The sequence below is a fragment of the Phaethon lepturus genome, unplaced genomic scaffold (assembly GCF_000687285.1).
Source record: "Phaethon lepturus isolate BGI_N335 unplaced genomic scaffold, ASM68728v1 scaffold9596, whole genome shotgun sequence".
NCBI classification, from domain to species: domain Eukaryota; kingdom Metazoa; phylum Chordata; class Aves; order Phaethontiformes; family Phaethontidae; genus Phaethon; species Phaethon lepturus.
In genome coordinates, this window is record NW_010546924.1 from 14,719 (window position 1) to 36,591 (window position 21,873).

At 36.7% G+C, this 21,873-nt stretch overlaps 2 protein-coding genes across 2 annotated transcripts in view; both read left to right on the top strand.

Moving 5' to 3' along the window:
- Nucleotides 1-7,958, top strand: part of UFL1 (UFM1-specific ligase 1) — a gene marked incomplete at its 5' end in the record, with an annotated part of 22,035 nt that extends 14,077 nt beyond the window's left edge. Inside the window, 8 exons of the mRNA XM_010289465.1 lie at nt 1,025-1,147; nt 2,441-2,561; nt 3,522-3,685; nt 4,823-4,953; nt 5,097-5,177; nt 5,775-5,860; nt 6,305-6,485; nt 7,451-7,958. Of these exons, the coding sequence (XP_010287767.1) occupies nt 1,025-1,147; nt 2,441-2,561; nt 3,522-3,685; nt 4,823-4,953; nt 5,097-5,177; nt 5,775-5,860; nt 6,305-6,485; nt 7,451-7,663 (1,100 nt within the window). The remainder of the gene's footprint in view (nt 1-1,024; nt 1,148-2,440; nt 2,562-3,521; nt 3,686-4,822; nt 4,954-5,096; nt 5,178-5,774; nt 5,861-6,304; nt 6,486-7,450) is intronic.
- A 5,249-nt stretch (nt 7,959-13,207) lies between these two features.
- The window catches only part of FHL5 (four and a half LIM domains 5), a 27,217-nt gene continuing 18,551 nt past the window's right edge, over nt 13,208-21,873 (top strand). Inside the window, exon 1 of the mRNA XM_010289463.1 lies at nt 13,208-13,233. The gene's annotated coding sequence lies outside the window, so the exon portion shown is untranslated. The remainder of the gene's footprint in view (nt 13,234-21,873) is intronic.

The following is a 21,873-nucleotide window of genomic DNA, read 5'->3' on the forward strand; positions in this document are numbered from 1 at the left end:
CGGAGAGGTCACAAACTTGGATGGTCTCACAAGTACACCACCCAGTGCTAGCTACAAGTGAACTAGTTTGCTGTTCCTGCAAAGTAATGCTTAAAAATCCATCTATAGCACATAGATGCAGTTAGCTTTGTGAGTAGTAACATCTTGTCTTTGTGTTCCCTTTTCTTAAATTATAGTATTGTTGCATAATGTAGTTACTTCAAATCTTGGACCTTATATTTAAATGGAAAAAACCCTACATTCTCAAGACTTAGTGCGTGTATAGAACCAATTATTGTGGAGTTTAAATTTCTTTCAAGTGAAAAAAAGAAGGGAACAAACTGTGATAAAAGGAACAAACAGCAAAGCAGCTTACCGTGTGGAAAGGGACTGTATTGCGAATTGAGATCCTGTCTGCAGTGTGAATACGTGGATTACAGGGCCTGTGAACTCAGGAATTTATGTTTGTCAGAACCAGAACATCTTGTTGATTTATAGTCATCTAGGAATAGTCGAAAAAGAATTAGTGTTCTAGTTAATTGAATACACACTTCCAAGAATATTTTGGATAAATGTTTGCTACGCAGGATTCTTTCTCTGAAAGTTAACAAAGTTACATTGTCTGGAATATTTTTTAGTAGCTCAGTTATTCAACATCACTCACTAAAAATGCTAAATGCTTACTAAGATGCTATTTTCAGCCAACAGAAATTCTCCCATTACACTGTGGACACTGGTATCTCATCTGTTTTCAGCTGGAAAAAATTTATCTTTTTAATGATGATGCACATTTGATATGATTATTATTTGTGTTTATTAATGACATTAGCTTAAAGCTTTGACTTAGCTGCTTCTTTTTCTTAAGAATAAAACTTATGGCCCTAAGATTCTGGAATATGTATAAGTATGTATTGTAAGTTACATTTAGAATCTGGTTGTGCTTTTTTAATTCAGCATTAACAAGTAATGCAGTATAAATTACCTTAATATTGTAAACTTAAGTGGTAGAACTTTACTGTGCACTAAGCAAATAATTCTCCACCAGAGGGCAGTGGAAGCGTGAGAGGAGGAGGAGGTGGTAATGCTAGAGAGATCAAGATTAAGAAAACCAAGAAGAAAGGAAAAAAGGATGCTGACAGCGATGAAGAGTCGCAAGCAATTAGCACAGGTTTGTAATTTTATTTTGGTCACTATCTACTCATACTGACATGTTTTTATCACTTGCTTTTCCACTTGTGTTTTTCCCTACTCTATTGGTAAGGTCAAGTAAAATGTTAAAGAATTGGAGAATACTATTCTGATAGAATTGTATCAATAGATATTATATTGCTATCTAAATGAAATGGGCATACCTTATTCACTAAAGCTTAGTCTTTAAAAAAGAAATTTAAGTAAAAGATATGACAGCAGGTGGTTTGGGTTTTTTTTTTAATTTGAATTTATGTAGGAAATGCCTTAGATTTTGGGGTGAATATTATACTTGGTTTCTTAACACCTGCTGAATAGTTTAAGATAAATGGAGAAGTTCTCATCCAGTTCCACAGCTTAATTAGCTTAGATTAACAAATCATAGCAGTGAAACAGTACTAGAAGTTTTTCTTCCTAAGGATAAAATACACAGTCAAAATACAGTTTTAATGTTTGAAGTAAGATTCATCTTACTTAACTGGGACCTCTATGTATGAGCTATCTACCTTTATAACTGTTGACTTTGTAATGGAGAAAAGTAGGTATTTTGAAGGCCTAGTCTGTCTCACATGTTCTAGATGTGTATTACAGGATGAGTTTGAACTGATCCCTATTGGTGCCCATTTCTCTACCTTTGCTGATAGGAGAAGGAGCCTGGATGACTTCCTCAGAAATAAACACATACATTGTTAGTCTTGTAGCAAACGTATCACAGCAAACATAGCATTGGTTGCAAATGAAACAATCATAATTATGTGTTACTTCTTTTATTCGATGGAGTACCAGAAGTGTGTACTTACATTTTATATATAGTATCTAGACTTCAAATAATGACTGAAAACTACTTTTAAACATGGTATTTGAAGTTGTGAAGTACAGCATCTTAACTTTCTATGATCCTACTCTCACACATTACTGTAATCCACATATAAATTAAGTTTTTCAAGACTTCTTAGTTACTGAGTAAAGCAGTGTTAAAGCACCTTTTTTTTGGTGTAGCCTTTCATGTTTTACAATTGTTGCTGCTTGTATTGCTGTATTGTAATAAGTAGAGTGAACCAAAATCCCAAGATAAATTCAGATGTAACCATTCAAATATAAATATGTTTTCATATGTGTAAAATTTAAATGCCATATGTAGTCATCCCATTTTTTTTACATTGTTGGTAACACATTTCCTCTATGGAAGTTTAGACTTTCTCATGCCACAGAGTAGCTACAGCAAAACTAAATATTATGTTTTCTCAATTATTGTTGCTCATGGCTCCTACAGGTAGGAATAAGCAGCCAGAGTTCCCTTTCATGTCACAAGAGGAAATTCAGGATGTTTTAAAGGCTCACATGCAGGATTGCCCTGAAGAGCTTATTACAGAACTTGCTGAACATCTAATAAGGTAATTTCAGTAATTCAGCTGGAGTTAGAAAGTCTGTGTTTCATTTCAGATGAATCTTCCCTTTAGTCTGTTTTCTTGCTTTGAAAAAAATGTTTTGCTGATTGAAGTGAACCACAATATTCTTTTTGCTTATGTACTAGAAAGCCTTGCTGACACAGTAATGAGAAATAATGCTTCTGCTTAGCAGTAGGTGGTTTTGTGTCCTCTGTCAGCAAGTATATTTTCAGGTTCATGGGTGTATTTCCACACTCTTAGACTAATTCATGTTGGGGTTTCACCAGTCCCATCTTCTGTACAACCCTTGGTATATGTTTGTGTTCCCTGTCTTTTGTGGCTCCGCTGGTACCTGTGTGAACTGGGTGGTAAGCTAGGTCAGCAAACAGATCTAAGCAAAGATTAATAACTTATTTTAAAAGATGTTCCATACGAGAGAGGATGTGAATATGTGTTTTGAGGGCAAAAAGTACATGATAAGACTGTAACAGCCGAAGCTGGAATAAACTCGGAGTGCAGTCGTAACTGCATCTTTAGAAGGGCCTGTGCTATTTTAATGCAACTTAAGTCTTACCTTCTTACAGCTCTCATTGATGTGAAATTTGTCCACAAACCCCTGAAAGAGTCTGTGAATAGTGTTGTTTATGGAAATCTTTTCTATCTTTCATTTTGTTCCAATTTAGGAGTTGTTATGAGTTAAAACCTTGGCAAGCACTTACAAACCATGCATACTGTAGCCAATAGTACTTCTGCAATTACGAAAGTACATTTTAATTTCCTAGTGCTTTTTTTCTGATTTCAATTATTTGTTTTTTATTTATCTCACCATTCTGTGGCATTCATGTCCTATTCATTTACTGTGTAATGAGTTAGCTTTCTCTATTGCTGATATATTTGGAAAAACCTTTTACAGTTTTACATTTTGTTTAATGTTCCCTTTTCTCCTTTCTTCTTCCCTGTTCTAAGACCATTAACAAAAACTTATCAGGAAGTTGTGCGTTCTGTTTTTACGTCTTCAACATCTTCATCTGGAGCTAGCAGAAGACAGACTATGAAGGATTTGCAGGAGGAATTCTCAAACTTGTACAACAACATTCGGTTATTTGAAAAGGGAACAAAGCATTTCACAGGTACAATGAATATATACTTTCAAAAATTAATATGCTTCTTCAAGGATGTTGAATTTATTCCAGAATCTACATTCAAGGTCCAAGAGGAGCAACAGTTTAGAAGGGAAGAACTTAGAGATGTGTTTACACTGCCTAACACTGACCTTATGCTAGACTGCATTGGTTTGCACACTTACTGAAATATGTTCTCTTTATTTCATATCCATAGTCTGTCATATCTTCTGTCAAGAAAACACTGGGTTCTTGTCCTTCCTTCCAAAGTGTTGGCATCCCTTCCCAGTTTTTATTGTCTGAGGAAAAAAAAAAAAAAGGAAAAAAAGAAAAAGATTAGTAAGCTTACTTCATTCTGTCACCTGTGCCACTAATGAATGAATTGAACGCTACCAGATTCTAAGAAGCCCCTGTTAAAACCTCTTTTAGTTTTGTTATTGAAAGTAACGGCTCCTTGGGCATAGTTTTTCAAAAAGGTGTAAATTCATTTTGCAGTTTGTTACGTTGTAATGTGTCTTCCTTAGCTACTTGTATTTTGTGACTGAAAAGTAGCATTAGGAAAATGTTGTAGATGTTTCCAATATTCTCTGCAGTATTCAGTTTTCTTCTAGAGCTTTCCCTTCAGAAAACTTGTAACAAAAGGAAACACTAGCAAAAAACCCCGATATTGCTATGTTTCAGAATAAATGTAATTATTTCCCATTAGCCTGTGTTTGTGTACTTGTGTGGCCTCTCTTTTCTAAAATTCTACTGTTTCAGTCTTAAGTCATGTGCCTGCTCTTCTGTTAAACTGACTGTCCTGTAGGCTTTTACTTTACATACTTTTTACTTGTTGATGGATAGCAGTGGTTGTTCATTAGTGGTTCACAAGGATTGTACAGGTTCTAGTTTACTGCCTTTACAGCTGCAACATTGAAATACTAACAATGCATTAAAAGGTGCTGACAGATCTGAAAGCTCTCATTTTTCAATGAAGAATGTTCCATAAGCAACTGCAAATGAAGGATGTTAGCTTCATGTATCCAGATAACTTTCTTATACTACTCATTGTTGATAGAGTCCACGTTTTAGGAATTCTTGTTGTAACTGTAATAGGAATTGGATAACTATGATAAGTTACTCTTAATCACTTATTTCTTTTAACAGACGAGACTCAGACTAACCTTGCCAAACACCTATTGAAGACTGTCTGTACAGACATTACAAATCTTATTTTCAACTTCCTAGCATCTGATTCAATGATGACAACAGAAAATTATTCTACAATCACAAATGAGGTACAGAGATAACAGTTCCTTTTTAACACTCTCAAGTAGATCAGGGATGTTTATTTAATATTTAATTATCTTATGTTTAAATAGGCCTACAGCTAAAACGGCAATTTATTATTACTGATTATTTCCATTGTTGTATCGTACAGGTCCGGACCAAGATTTTAGGTAAATTGCCAGAAGACACCAAAGGTCCTTTAACTAAACTGCATACTTCTCTGAATGGCAAGGTAAAGTGACCCAGAATCTTTGAGTTCAAATTTTTTGTCCTGCTGATACAATGCTAATGAGCAGCTGACATACATAGTGTACTACATAACTGCTGCTGCTGTGAAGGATGAAGGCAAAATAATCTTTTGAATTTTGTCTTAAGTCAGTGAGAGTAAGTACATTTTCATATCTGTGAATTTTAAGAGGTGAAAAGGTGATCTTACATTTTGATCTGATACTTCGCTCTTTGGTTCCGGATGGAATCCAGTTTATCTTTTATGTGCAGGTGAGAAAAGTAAAAGCTTTTTTTTTAAGCAAAAGGCCATTCTGGTATGTTTCTTAAGAAAAAACATATCTGGAAATAATTGTAGAACATGTATTCTTTTTTTAATTCCATTTTTAAGACTAACGGAGTATAGTTTGTTTTAGCATTTAAGCATATGAAGTATTGGAAGATGAATAAAGTTAATTTCCGCTAAATACTTTTCACTTTTTTCTTCCATAGTTTATTCCAACTGTATTCACAGTCATCTGTTTGTGTGAGTAATTGTGAACAGTAGTTAACCTTTTTTATAATCTACTAACACAGATTAAGTATTTATATTACTTTTTAATAGAGTGTAGAAGATTTTCTTTCATGCCTTGATTCTGCAGTGGATATTTGTGGTATTATGGTGAAAAAAGGAGACAAAAAGAAGGAAAGGTATCTTAATTTTGTTTATTCTGTGTTCAGTATGTGAAATGTAGCGCTCTTGCTGCATAAATGTTAGCTGGTTAGTTTGGTAGCAGTCACACAGAATGTGTAAGTTAGAGGTAGTCTTTCTTTCCACACTATTTAAATGAAAAATACAAAGTCAAGCAGTCCTGATTTCATGGAAGAAGGAGGAGGAGAGAGTTCATATTTAGCTAATTTGCTTGACTCTGTTTACTACAGCAGAGTTTATAAATTCTCTAGGGGGCTTTCAAGATCTGAGCTACACTAATGCTAGGTTTGTTTTTTTTTAATATGGAATTTCACATAAAGAAATGGTCAGTCAGAGAAGAAAATTAAAATTAATTGAAGTTAGATATATTTTAGAGGCTATTATCAATTACTGTAAGACATAATGAGAAACATATTTTTATATAACGTATTCCTGTTCCTTAGGCAAGTCCTGTTTCAGCATAGACAAGCTCTGATTGAACAGCTGAAAGTCACAGAAGATCCAGCTCTTGTTCTGCACCTGACATCAGTACTGTTATTTCAGTTTTCAACCCACTGTATGCTTCATGCACCAGGAAGATCAGTACCACAGATCATTAATTTCCTAAGTGGCAAGATCCCAGAGGTATTCCTTTCTAGCTTTTTCTGTCATTTTTTTCTATGACAGAACACGAAAGTTGTGCCTTACACTATTTCTGCTTGATAGGACGAGAGGAAATGGCCTCAAGTTGTGCCAGGGGACGTTTAGACTGGATATTAGGAAAAATTTCTTTACCTAAAGGGTGGTTAAGCATTGGAAAAGTCTGCCCAGGGAAGTGGTGGAGTCACCATCACTGGAGGTGTTCAGAAAACGTGTAGATGTGGCACTTCAGGACATGGTTTAGTGGCTTGGTGGTGTTGGATTGATGGCTGGAGTTGATGATCTTAAAGGTCTTTTCCAACTTTAATGATTCTATGGTTCTATGCTGCGTAAGACTGGCACCTTTGTGTTTCATGGCTAATCATTACTTTATCTACAGAATATACAATTTCTCTGATCTGTATTGTATTTCAAACCTATCATTTCAGGGTTCTGTCTTCAATATTTTTTAAATAAAATTAAACATCAATCTGTTGTTAGTACTTTAGCTTTTGCCTTTATCCATAGAGGGCTATGTATTGGGGAATGTTTTAATCCTTAAAACTGAAAATTTTTACACTCTCTTTCCTCCCAGTTAGAGAGATGGTTGCTTTTTAAACTTTTCTAGTTCAGCTTTAAAGAAAGATATACCTCTTCAAAAGTAAAAATACTGAAATTCTATATTCTAAACTACCAAAACTGGCGATGTTTACTGGCTGCATTGCTTTCCTGCTTCAGTGGTTAATTGTCCTCTTCTTGGAGCGTGGATGTACTTTCATTTTTCTGCCTCTTTGAATGTCTCAGAATTTAAGTTGCAAAATACCTTGATGAAAATGTATTTATGTATTACTAGCCCTGCTTAGACAAGAATGGGAGAATGCTTTTTTAAAAATTTAATCTTCATTTAAAGGTCTGTGTACCTGCTCTGTAACATTGACATTCCTTTGTTTTGTTCTGTTTTTTCCCCTCAGGATCAGCACTCTCTGTTAGTCAAATACCAGGGATTAGTAGTGAAACAACTGATCAGCCAGACTAAGAAAGCTGAACAGGGAGATGGTGACACAACAGATAACCAGGAAGAGGAGGAAGAAGCAGATGCCATTCGCAAAGAGCTCCAGGAAATCACTACCTCGATCAAGGATCTTGTTCTCAGACCTCGGAAGTCTTCTGTAACTGAGGAATAAAATTAATATTCAGTGCATCCACATCCATGATACAGTCAGAATTTATTTTTTCTATCCTGAAGAGAAGGATAGCAGAAAATGCTTGACAGACTTTAAAATTTGGCTTCTAACAATTGAAAATCAGTCAAGGGAACACGGTTGTTGGGTGATGGTGGCAAATGGAGTTTTGTTATGTACTACTTCAGTGTACATGTAACACACATTAAATGTAGGTGTAACAGAGCACAGTTGTGGACACTTTGGGTATGAAATTAGTGGGTTTTAATTGGCATCTTCATGTGAGGCCTCAAGAAATGGCTGTTCTTCAAATAAGAGTCTATTCTGTTCCATACACACACAGGCTTATAGTTTTACTTCTCTGTTTTGGATTTATAGTGATTTAAGGATTGCATATAAGTGTATAAAAGCCTGTATATCTTAATTTCAAAGACTAGTTTTGAAACATCTACTGATACCTACTAGTGTACAAATGAAAGGCCATCTTTACTTTTTGATGTAGTTAGTGGATGGTTTCAGCTTCTGTTCACTGGACTGCTACAGTAAAAACACTGAGTACAAGTGTGTATCGCAAAACTTAAGAGAAGTGATCCAGTACTAATGCGAGTTTCTAAACATACTGAAAGCTTATGGAAGTCAGCATACTCAGGCTATTAATGTATTCTGTTAATGTCCATAATAGCAGTTCATTTAAAACGTGATTGGGACAGAGGAGGTGATACACTTTTGCATTAGTATTTTGGGAGTGGATCAATACAGTTACACCTGCTGTATTTTACATGCTATATGTTCATTCAGTGGACTTGAGTTCTTAGTCCAGTTCCCGTAGCGGTTAGAAGCATTTGCTTGCATTCTGTCAGCTCCTTGAGAGGACTTGTGGTATATCCTGAGTTTCTTGAAAAGAATTTAGTTTATGATCTTTCTACGTAAGCTTTATAGACCGAAATATTGACTAAAGTGTTTCCCTCAAGTTTTTTACCAGCCTTATTTCTACATGAGCAGTACTTTATGTCTTCAGGAAGGTGGAAAAATGTGTAGAGTTCTGCCACTATTGATGACATAATTCTTGTATGTCAAATATACTTCTAACTTATTTTTAAGGGAAGATAATTTTCAAACTGGAAATATTTTAGTTGTATTACTTCAGTAATGCCCATTGATTTCATGTAATTTCAGGTTTTTGCATAAAATCAGGTTTGAGCAGTAAGACAAGAAATGGTGTTCTTTTCACTAAAAATGTCATTCACCCATTCTTGCCAAAATTCTTTGATGCTGAAAGAAAGCAAATTCTGTACAAGCCCTACTCTGTTCAAATATTTCTGTTTTCCAAAAATTCATGTATTCTATAAGCTTAATTATAAATATACCCAAGCCTGAAACTGCAACAAATGAAAGTTGAAGAGGCCAAGTATGGAAGCTCAGTAACAGATTAACCACTGTTAAGTTAATTTTAGTAAGGTAAAAAAATGAATTTTATACATATCTAAAAGGCAGTAATGTTTAACAATGTTCACATCAATACTGATCTTTTACCAGCTGTAAGGCAAAGCAGTTTCCCCGTTGTAAGGCAGAAGCAAGGGTAGTTGTTTCTCTTGCCTTGGCTGGAGGCTATCATAGCTGACAGTAAAGGAGGATGAGAAATAAGAGATAAAAAATATTCAGGCTGTTTAACTTTGTTTAAGAAATTTTGCATGCAAGGAATAGGTTTGATTTCCTGTTATTTAGCCAGAATAATTATTAAGTTCCTACGCTGAATGTAAACAATTTTATATGACATGGAGCTATTTTGTAACTAATATGCCACATGACACTCTTTATGCAAATATGAACTTATTTTAATAACATTAAATGATGAAGTATTTAAAATGTATTCGGTTGACTTAACGAATGGTTGATCATCTTGCAATTTGCAGCTTCCAAACAGTAATTGGTAATATGCACCATTCAATTTAACATGCCATTCTGAGTGTCCCTGTATTTTTGTTTGATACTGTTTTATGCTGGAATAATAATGAAATTATAAAATTTACTATATCATGTTAGACTTGCTATATTGTAGCCAATGTCATAAGAATGAAAAAAAATATATATCCTTTGAAGTATATGTGAGTGAAGCACTAAAATTCAGAGATATCTTCTGGCTACTAAAAGAATTTAAGGAGGCATAGGTTGGAAAACCTTCCCAGATATTTTTGTTGTCCCTTAGATGTGGAAAAACGGACTTTAGCTTATGAAATAGAAGTATTTTGAAAGAGAAAGAAAAGGTATATTCACAATTTCCTGAATGTGTTACTAATTCATGGGGTTTTTTTCTTCTCCCTAGGCAGAATGTATGCAAGAGGAAGAGTAATCTTGTCTTAGAAATCAGAGGTTCAGTTCACAAACAAAACTGCCCTTTGGAATATCTAGGAAAACGAAAGGCAATACAAAGTATACAAATTAACACTTTTACTTTGGTTTTAAGTATTTAGTGTCAATGTCTTGTGCCCTTCACCTGCAGTATTTAAACACCACCATTATATTTTTATAGACTCATAAAGCTGATGTCTATATATGCATGTATGTATATATACACAAATATTGAGCAAATCAGAATCGGTGCATTAGCCATAGGTAGAATAATACCTTTCTCAGCAACAGCCTTTCCTTTCCCTCTTTTTAAGTGGCAAAATGTGACTTTTGTAGATGGCTATTTGCAGGTCTGCTGGAAATAAGCACACTGTTGCTCTGTTGAAAGCTCAAAAGTTAAAAACTTGCAGCCTTCTTTCCAATTCTCTGGTTTCACAGCTTCTTAAAAAAAAAGAACCGACACAATTCTAAATAATAATACTGGAATTTGTTGTCTGAGTGAATCCATCTTACAGCTTGTTCACATAAAAACAACAGTACTTCTGTTCTCTGTAGGCTTAAGATTAAGCTACTCATGCAGTGGTTGCTCCTTGAATTTTTTTTTTTTTTTTTTTTTGGTAACAGTTACATTTTCCTTAGGCCAGGAAAATGGAAACTTCTGTAAAAATTGATAGATTTTTGTTTTTTTTAATAGAAAGTTTAGTACTCTTGCAGAAGACACAAGAGCATACTGGGTCAGATCAAAGGTCTGTGTAGCCCAGTATTGTGTCTCCAGCAGGGGCCAAAAGTGGATGCCTGGGGAGGAATATAAGAACAAGGCATGTAGTGGTTTTTCCCTTGAGTGCTTTCTGAGCCTCCAAATATGTGCTACTCAAACTTTTTGAATGATGATTGTGCTTTAAACATAGAAAATGAGAATTAACTGAAGCTTTTAGATAAACAGGATATTTGTGAGAGCAGAATTCCTTTCTCTGCTGACCCAAGTAACAGAATGTATTCAGTAAATGCCAAAGATATTTTCTCAGGAAAACAACAAATTAATTAATTATTTAATTTTTAAAAAGCAATTGTTAAGGATTTTTTTTTTTAATTTAAAAAAAATATCAGAGCAACGTAAGAATTTTAAAGAGAAACACCATTTGGTTGATGAATTTCCCAAATCCTCGACGTGAAGAGGAAGCTAGATCAAGACAAGTCATGTCTGGGGACAGATGAAATAAGCTGCTTTCTATGTCAGCAAGTTCAGGAAGAGATGTGACAGCTGTATGAGACATCATCGAACTGATACTCTGAAGAAGCAGCAGAGTTTTTGTTGTCCTGTTGTACTCAATTTGCACCTGTTTGTTAGAAAAAATTCTAACTCTGTTTTAAGTGCTTCTGTGGGCATGTCTTCTATTAATGTAGTTATGATCTCTATCTACAGTTAGACGAATTTAAGGATAACCTTTGAAGTTTAAGGAAGGTGATACGCTGGAGGAGGTGTGTGTACTTCTTTTCCTTTCTGGAAAAGAACGTATTGTGTTAGAACTATTTCTCATTTCCAGTAGGTCTTTTGACAGATCCATTTGGATAATTCTTTTGTCTTACTCTCTCTTGTGATCTTCAAAAGGTTCTTGGTCAAGAATTGTACTTTCATTTTTTTCTTTTTGGAAGTAAAGACAAGAGGAAGCTATTCCAATTCTCTTTCTGGACTCAAATTCAGACCTAACTTGTCCTCTCTCTTCTCAACCTGAAAAAAAATTACAAGCTTGAAAAACCAGCATAGAAGTGCTTGGTGTAAATAAAGCATATAACAATAGGAAGAAAGAATGCAATCTAGTTTGAGTAGATGATAAAATAAGTGTCTGCGGAGTTTTAATAAACGAGTCAGCTACAAATCAAGATGATGAATTCTTGGCAATAATAAGCAAATGATCAGTCTGATGTAGTGTCTTGCAAGATACTAGCTAGACATAGATAACCTCTGGAACATGTTGTCCAGATTTGGCAATTTTACCGAAGTCTTCAGATAACATGATACATCCTTAAACCATTTCAGTGTTTCCTTCTTTTTTCTGTCTGTGATATAAAGCAGTTCCCACCCACTTGACATTATAGACTAAATGATTCAGATCTATTGGCTCTTGGTTGTGGGAAAATCTGCCCGGAGGTCCGTCGTGGTTCATACCACAAGCAGCCATACTTTTTTTCACCCTGCTTAACTTTAGACTGCATCTTTATATTGGCACACTATCCTTACTCCCAGCTGCAGTTGATTAAAGGTCTCCATAGGTTCTGACACAAAGGATAATCACTTCTGTATGTTCCATGCATGTGGTGGACTATCAGTGAAAGCTTGCTGGCCCCTGTTCTGTCCAAGCAAAAAGTAAGAAATGACTGCAATTCAAAGAAGGCCAGAACTGAGAAATACTGAGAGAGAATCATAGAATCATAGAATAGTTTGGATTGGGAGGGACCTTTAAAGGTCATCTAGTCCAACCCCCAGCCTAGAACCTAGAGGAGGCCATTGCTGCCACTCTGATGGTAACGCCATCCGAATACTTTCTTGTGTGCTGGAAGACTGGCAAATTGTTCCAGCCCAGAAACTGCTTTAGTAGCGTCAGAGCAGTTCTACTGGGTCCGCAAAAGTCTTTTCTGAAATTGGAGAAGTATTTCTTCCTGCACCCCATTTCTTGTATGCAACAGTCAGACTTTAGTTATCATGATTTTTCCATTTCTTTTCTGAATTACAAGCCCACATGAGGTCTTTTGGTTTCATTATGCATGGACCAGAGTGTATCAAGGGATGAATAATAGTCCTTTTTTTTCTTTTTTTTTCTTTTTTTTTTTCTTTCTTCCTTGTACTAAACAGTTTGGGGCCTGAGCGTTTTGATTCTTTAATTTTTTTAAAAGATACTTTTTCCTTTTGACAACTGTCTGAAACATGTTCACTTAAGAACCTCCTACATGGTATGTATTTGCAATTTGTAAACACAGTATGTCAAAGAATGATTTGATTTGGTGGTGAGGCGGCCAGCTATTTGCATGTCATGAGGTCTAAGGGAAACAAACTGACCCTCAGCCTTCCTCCATCCAGCCAAATTCTGATGGGACCCTCAAATAGCTCTGGCAAAGTGTTCTGTTTCTTTTGGACTTGAAGAATGCTTGTTTCTGCGAAGACATGTAATTATTTCTTCCTTTATTTTGCTGCTCAAGTAACCAAGAGAAGCAGCTTAAAACCGAATGTGAGTATTGAGGCTCTTTTCCATTATTCCTTTCTTTGATATTGTTTAAATGTGGTAGTATACAAGGTATCTAATTTAACATTTTGAGCAAGTAAGCTGAAACTTTTTTCCTCAGGCACAAAACTGCTAATTAAATTAGATGCAGAATTCTACACATGTATCAATTTTTTAATTTTATGTACCAAAAGAGATACCACACTTTTTTTGGATGCAATTGTTTTCATTTTATTAATTGGCTTACTCATTAATTTACAGGAAGATTGTTTGGGGTTTCCTTTGTAATAAGATGAGGATTAATTTTGTTTACTCCAAAGAACAAGCCAACAAAAAAAGTGCATGCTGTTTCCTGTGACATTTGAATCAACGTTATTATCTCTTACCAAGCTTTCATAGCTATTTGCTGTTGCAAGAAAACTTTCTACGTAGTGTCTTTTCTGATTAAGGTAAGTCAGTCACTTGTTTCTAGCGTAAATAATTTTAACACCTAACATGGATTGTTCTTGCTTTTTTTTGAAGTAAAACCAGTTTCCAAGCTGGTGTTTATAGCAGTATTTTGACTTGTTATAAAAATCGAGTATCATCTCCTGGAAGGCACTTAGTTTTCTCTTTTAGCTATCACATTTTTAGGATCATCATTTTGGTTTGGAATTCAAAGGGAAAGAGTATTGAAAGGCTATACCACTGTTTAGTGAAATTCTGCTGAAAATATGTGTCTATATTGCAGAAATTTAAAAAAGTATGGGTAATGGTGGAAATATGCCTTAAATTAAAGTCTATCTATACTAATTGTACTGCTACCTGATTTCATAATGGTACTCTTTTTGCTAATGAGGTTAAAATTAAATTTGGACAAAACTATCAAATATAATTTCCATTTCAATAATATAAATGTTTGAAAATATTTTTCTTTAACTGTCTCTGTTTTCAAAAAATCTGGTTTTATACAGAGCTGGACACAAAATCTCTTACATTTAGGAAACAAGTTTCAGATGCCTTTCTTATTTGTGGACAATATTTTCACCCATATTTTTCTTCCGTTTTTCTAGAGTATTTTAGCAGAACAGGCTGTAATGGATTTAATGTATTAATGTTATAACAGAGTGGTGATGGCCTTGCCATGTAATTTTATCGCAGTGTCACAAAAGTCACTTTGATTCAAAGTTGTTGAACTGGTAGAAACTTAAGATGACATACTAACTTTCTTGTAAGATTAGAACAAAATGAAATCAAAAGCTGTTGGAAAGAGATTCTGATCAGTTGTGACTTATGGTATCTCCAGGTTATTTGCAGGCAGTCATATTTTACAAAGTGTATATTTTTGGTTGACTTGGTAGGACATATGTTCTGTGGGCTATATACCAATAAGCCCAGCTTGCTTCTTTTTTTTCCATATCTGAGTTTTATTTCTCAAAAAAAAAAAGTTTAAAACTTTTAATACTGCCTAACCATGGACAGACAGAAAGAAGTGTAAAAATCTTAAGCAGCATGCTTCCAAATGTTAAGCCCAAAATCAGAGAGTGAAATTCTGACCCTGTTCAAATGAGCAGCCCTCCTGTTGACTAAAGAAGCTCTAGATGCTGTTCAGGCTTTTAGATCACCCAGAGAATAAAACTGACCTGAGTTTTTCTGCACACTTCCCTGACAGTTAAGGGTAAGATGATGGCTTACGACTTAGACTAAAAATTACTAGGTTAGTCACACATTTGAATTTTCCTGTAAAATGTGAGAGGGAAGAAATAAAGGTGGTTTTGTAGAAATACGCAAACATTACTCCAAAAACATTGATGTATTAAAAATAAATTAATAAAATTCTATAGCAGAGATACAGTGAGGGACAAGACTGTTACAAAGGCTAACTAATCTCCCTTGGTTGCCTCTGTAATGATGTCTAATTTAAGTTTCTGCTGATAATCACCCTGGAAAGGAATTTATCTCTCTCTCTTAACTATAAAAAAGTGCCATGTTCATTAGTCTCAGTAGGCTTAGGTTAGCTTTTGTGAATATCCCCATTCTTCTCTGATATTGTACAGTATACATCAGCTATTATCCCTTCTTCTTTCCCTTCATTAGAGCAAGAGTGTTCTTTGATTCTACTTCATTCGTGTTAGTATGTTACTTTTCTTCTTAGCCATGGTTGCCTTTGAGTTTGAATTTTTCTAGGCCCATATATAAAGACTGGTAAATTCTTGCACATCTCAGCATATTACAGATAATGGATCTGAATAGGCTGCCCTAGTTCATTGCTGGACTCACACCTGGCTGCTTTATAACTCAGAAAAATATTAGTTTTCCTATAATGTGTCTTTGTGCATAAATAGCAGAATTGGTAGAAAGAATGACCTAGTGACACACCATGGCATAGTTGTTGACGGAGCACACACACAAGGGACCAGAATTCAGTCCAGAACGACCTCCAGCAAGTTGTTCTGTGTCTCAGTTCTCCATCTGTACCATCAACGTTCAAACCTACATTATCCAAAACTATCTGGAAAGAACCCAAATTGACTGGAAAATCCTTCATAATTAGGAACTCTCTCAACCGCTATAGCCCTAAGAGGTTTGATGCAAAACTGGAAAAATTCCACCTAGAACATTTAGCATAAGAATATTAATCATAACCTCAGTGTAATTAAGAACAATTACAAAGTTCACAACTGGAACATTTTATTGCTTCAGCTAATTTTGGAAGTGCTTTCTACCTCTAGCACTGGAGGTTGACCACCCAGCAACCTTCGTACAGGTGCTTTTAACTACCCTGGGCCAGTGCCATGGATACTGCCTGATGAGCAGACCCATCTAACGGCAAAGGCATAGTGACTGGCGTCTTTCCTTCCTACTCTTCCAGGTTTGTTCTCTGACCTTGAGCAAGTCAATTACTTTGCTTTGACAAGTATTAACCTTTTCTGTAGACAAGTATCTCACAACTGTGTTTTAGGATTACTTTGTTATTGTTAGAAAAGCATTCTGAAACCTTTCAAAGGAAGGCTGTAAAATACTTTAGAGTATCAGAAGCCCAGAATAGTATTAGGCTGTAAATCTATTTATCAGGAGCCCAATCTTCCTCAAGTGAGCTCTTCAAGTTTCAAATTCAGCCACGTCATGATTCATTTATGTATTATAACATGCCAAGTTGTGGCATGATTAGACTTCTGTGAGTCTGGGATTCTATTTGAATGAAAAAAAAGGAAAAGATTAGAGGAAAAACTGTTTCATGCTGATCTTCTAATTGTCAATCTTTGTTTAGTTTGGTGCTTGAAAATTGAAGAGCATTGGGAAACATTTCAAATTAAAAGCTAAAAATATTTTGGGTGTTTTTTAAATACAGTAACAGAATTCTTAATTTGTTTAGCTTGCTTAGACTTTTTACTGAAAACATTTACCAAGTTTAAGATAAATTAGCAAAAAGGACTTGAATGGTATTTGTTCCTTGATGCAGTTTCTGCTGCTGCTTACTACTCTTCTTCTCCTCAGACCAACCTTATCCCCCACAGAGGGGGTCAGAGTTATGTACTCTGAGCATCATCTCGTACTGAAACCAGTCAATTCTATTCTAGATTTGCAAAGATGGTTGCTCTGCTATTGCTAGACATCAGTCTTCACATTGTCACTTGAACAGACTTTACTGGTTTCAGTGGACTCATTGTTCCACAATTTACTTGAGTTAAATAGCATGTTCTTAAAATGTTTCTAAATATTAGAAAGGAATTTCTTCATTCTTACAAAATTTCTTCCAGAATTCTAAGACTTTACTGATATTTTTTTATTTGGCTGAGTCAAACGTTGACTACCTTGGGTGTTAATTTTCCTTCAGTCAGAATAGGGCAATCCTACACTGGAACCATCTTTTAGACAGCATGTATTTATAATCACAGAAAGAAATCCAGTCTGAAAGTCATAGTGCCGAAACCAAAAAAAGGATCTTTTCACATGCCAGGACATTACAAAAATCCCAGCAGGGCAGTAACTGAAGGGTCAGTAACCTCACAAAGTCAGAATACCATGGTCTACCCATTGCAGGGTCTAATTTTAGATCATAGCCACTTTCAGGAAGGTAGGCTATGTTAAAATAGAAATATGTTTAATGTCTGGCACAGAGATTTTAAGGCTTAAGGGACATGTTAGGATACCTAATGAGACGTAGGTCCATGAAACCTAGGCTCAGGAGGTCTTCAATTAATATTTTTTTTTCTGGTTAATAGGTGATGCACAAAGCCACATATTTAAAGAAAAGGGGAAAAAAAAAAAAAAACACCCAACCAAAAAAACCAAACCCAACGTCTTTTTCCTGTACTCAGTCCTAGTAACACTCCTTTATTTTTCCTCCCTGGTAAAGGACAAACAAGATGCTGAAGACCTCCACTTCCTGCCCTCTCTCCCATAAGCCCCACTACTAAAGGGGTTCAGTGCCTTCAAAAGTCCTGTTATCAGCTCTCTTCTAGAACTGAGATTTTAGATTGTGAGCCATATATCCTTTTGCTGTGTTGGAATGGAATGTGCTGGTTTACTATCAACAGTGAACACAGGACATCTCGTAAAAGGTTGTGTGTATCTGAATTTTTTTTTCCCTCCAGCCCAAAGACCAGCAGCCTTCCCTTGATGCACCTGCATAGTTAAACTAATAAGGTTTTCCAGCTTTACAGTATATTTAAAACAAATACAGGGCAGAGAATAAAAGGAAAAAGCCACCCTGCTATAATTCCACATCTGTAGTGAAATGCACACACGGCCAAATTGTACTAGTTTGTTACTGCAACCCTGGTGCAGATGTCGAGACTTTGTAAGTGAATTGTGCCTAGCACTCCCCAGTAGATATGAGGACACCAACCCTAGCATGCAGAGTTAAAAACCTAATCCAGAAAATATTAAATCACAGAATTTGACATCCATGAATTGAGTGAAATTATTCAGATGCATTAATTTGCAAACATATGCAAGTGTTCCTGGTGTTCTGTTCTAAGAGAAGACAAAGCAGGTGTTCGTATAACACTTAGGGGAAAGCAGAAGCAAGTTAAGTAAGTCTGCTTAAGAACACCCACAGTGTATTTTCATGTTGGTTGGTTGTTGTGCGCTTTTCCTGGAAACCTTTCTCGCCCTCCATCTCAGTTATTGAGTGCGCATTCAGCAAGTTTGCCAGTGACACCAAGCTCTGTGGTGCGGTCAACACACTGGAGGGAAGGGATGCCATCCAGAGAGACCTTGGCAGGCTTCAGATGTGGGCCTGTGTGAACCTCATGAAGTTTAACAGGCCAAGTGCAAGCTCCTGCATATGGGTTGGGGCAATCCCAAGCATAAATACAGGCTAGGCAGAGAATGGATTGAGAGCAAGCCTGAGGAGAAGGACTTTGGGGTGCTGGTTGATGAGAAGCTCAACATGACCTGGCAATGTGCGCTTGCAGCACAGAAAGCCACCCGTGTCCTGGGCTGTATCGAAAGAAGTGTGTCCAACAGGTTGAAGAAGGTGATTCTGCCCCTCTACGCTGCTCTCATGAGATCCCACCTGGAGTACTGCATCCAGCTCTGGAGCCCTCAGCACAGGAAAGACGTGGACCTGTTGGAGCGGGTCCAGAGGAAGGCCACAAAAATGATCAGAGGGCTGGAACACTTCCCCTCTGAGGACAGGCTGAGAGAATTGGGGTTGTTCAGCCTGGAGAAGAGAAGGCTCTGGGGAGACCTTCTTGCAGCCTTTCAGTACTTCAAGGGGGCTTACAAGAAAGATGGAGAGGGACTTTATACAAAGGCCTGTAGTGATAGGACAAGGGGTAATGGCTTTAAACTGAAAGAGGGTAGATTTAGGCTAGATGCAAGGAAGAAATTTTTCACAATGAGGGTGGTGAGGCACTGGCACAAGTTGCCCAGAGAAGTTGTGGATGCCCCATCCCTGGAAGTGTTCAAGGCCAGGCTGGATGGGGCTCTGAGCAACCTGAACTAGTGGAAGGTGTCCCTGCCCATGGCAGGGAGTTGGAACTAGATGATACTTAAGGTCCCTTTCAACCCAAACCATTCTGTGATTCTATGATTCTAATGTATAACCAGTTCATTACTGTAAAAGCAGTAGAATACAAAGAGTACCACATCTTTTAGGTTTTCTCCATCAGATTAGACCTTTCATGGTCTGTCCACCTGGCAGATGCAATATATGCATATGTATTTTATTAAAGCTGTGTTATTGGGTCCCTATATTCCAAAGAGATTGACATTGCAGAGGATTGTTACTGCTAGGTCTTGCAGCAATGCCTACTGTGTTAATTGTCAGTTAAAATCCAGAATGTGTAGGTAGTCCTTTCTTTGACATCAGCCTGTTATTTGGTCTACTGTTTCTGCCCATTCTTTCTGTATTTGATCCTGCCCCTTAAGGACTGCCCGTCCTGAAGCCTGCTTTCCCTTGGGAAGGTCCATGGAGGCACATCATGGAGTTCCTCTCCATGAAGAGGAGACTGCCGTGGCAATGGTCACCCTAAACAGCTCACATGTAATGTGAAGAGAGGATATTTATGCTACACTTGCCGTTGCCAGCATTTCTTAGACTGTATACAGCAATAGCTTCAAAAACTGTGATTCCTGTGGGTGTAATAAGCAGAACCATGTCATCTCCGTTTTCAGTGAAAAGTTTGGTAAGAAGGTGGCAGCTAAGACTGATGGAGCTCTGCAAGCAGCAAAACTGGCCATTCGTTGGGCTTGAAATTATAATACCAATACTTATTTCAGTAGCCTTTGCTTTTCCTAAACTGTAATGCCACCTAGCTCATGACAATCTTTTAACAGGGCTGAGATTAGAAATCGTGAGATTTGATTCGTTTTGATAAGGTGTCAGATTTTTATTACAGAAGTGCTGCAGCTCGGTTTATTTTTTTCCTCAGAAAACTAGGTCAGGTTGGCACAGTGCAGTTGGGGGAGAAAAGGAAAAGGCTGTGCTGCTGCAGCAGACACTTTATTACCACTTGGGGGTTTTATGTTTGGTGTTGGGGGAAGGAGGTCTTTTTTTTAATGAAAATCCTTTCTAATTTTAGCTTACTGCTAACATTGCTGCTGCTGCTCATCTTTTTCTTATTGCTCATTTTATTTCTTAGAGCAGTTCTAAAGTAGGTCACAGGCTTTTAAAGAACCCAGCTAGAAAAAGTTGTACTGCGTAGTCAGTTGTAGTTATTTTTTTAAAAAAAGGATTTTAATTCGTGTGATGTACCCGGTCTCACAAGACACAGTACTCTTCATCCACCTTTCTGTCCCTGAAATAAAATGTCAGGGCGGGGGAAATCCAGTCTCTGCAGTTGATGCATCTGTAAAGACAACAAATGGCTTATTTTTTATTAAGATCCTCAAGACTGCAGTTAGCATCAGCTTTGCCTATTGAAGCTCTGTTACCTTTTGTCAGTGGCAAGGCTGTTTCCTTTCACAGCCTGTGAGCACTCCGCTCCCCGCTGTACCGCAGGCGTCATGTCCTACTGCCGTTGTTTTCCCCGGGAAAGCTTTCAGTCCCGGCGGCAAGCTTGTTCCGTTTCGGGTATTCGTGTTCCTGCCCCGTGGTGTCGGTATGTTGCTGCGGTGCTGCTGTTTCCTTCTGCACTTCTGCTCAGCTCTGCAAGCGTCTTGACTTCAGTGCGTCGTGTGGAGGGGAGCCGGGAGCCCGACGTGCGGGTGCCTTGTGGCAGAGATCGCTCACAAGTGCTGCTCTGATTTGCACACTGGGGATGAGCTCAGTGGTAGAAGTCTCAGATCAGGACTTCAGTACCTGTCTTCATTTGTAACTTCTGTTTCCCTTCTATTTAAGCACTTTTAAAAGTATTTTCCATGATTCGGGGATTGTAGGTGAGGATGGAGGCAGGGAAGGGGACTGGAAAAGCCAGGCGGAAAGGGTGGTGGGGAAGACTTTGTATTCCTTGCCAAAGATCAGCTGTGACCTCAGTGATCAATTCTCATCCTGACCAGTTCAGCCCCAAATATTTAATGTTTCGTTTTCTCTTTCGAAAACATTTAATACTTACCTGGGTTGTAGGTTGATAGAAGGAAAACGCGTTAATATTTCCATGCAAGTACAGCATATTATTCTCTACGTTCCCACTATTTTAGTTGAAACTGTAACTCAACATAAATGTCCTTTTGCTACCAAATTTCTTCTCTCAAAATGAGATCGCTCTAACTCAGATTCACATCTTTTTTTTCCTAGAATAAAAGTTAGCTATAAAATTGCTTCTCCAAATGAAATTTTAAACTTTGTATCAAAAATAATAGTTGTGTTTTTACTGTAAAGCTTTCTGTGGACAATTTAAGATCCGTTTTTAGACCAATATCTTTCAGTCAAATTACACTTTTTTGAGTCCTACTTTACTAAAACAAACCGACATTTTTCATGAAGGGGGGGATTATTCACAAATATTTTCTATTAAAACACATAAAAAATTAAAAAATAAAAGTGTTAGAGCATTTTACATCAAACAGTGCAAAACTCATTTTTCTTCCAAAAATACCCTGATGCAATAACTTTTTTTAAATTTATATTAGTTTCGGAAGCTTATAAATGCTCAAGTTTCAGAGCATGAATTTAATCCTCTAAAAGGGATTAGGAAACGCTCTTCATGAACAGGTTGTTGCCTAGCCATCCTTTGTAGGGTCTCTTGTATCTTCCTTAGGATGATTTTGCCTGCT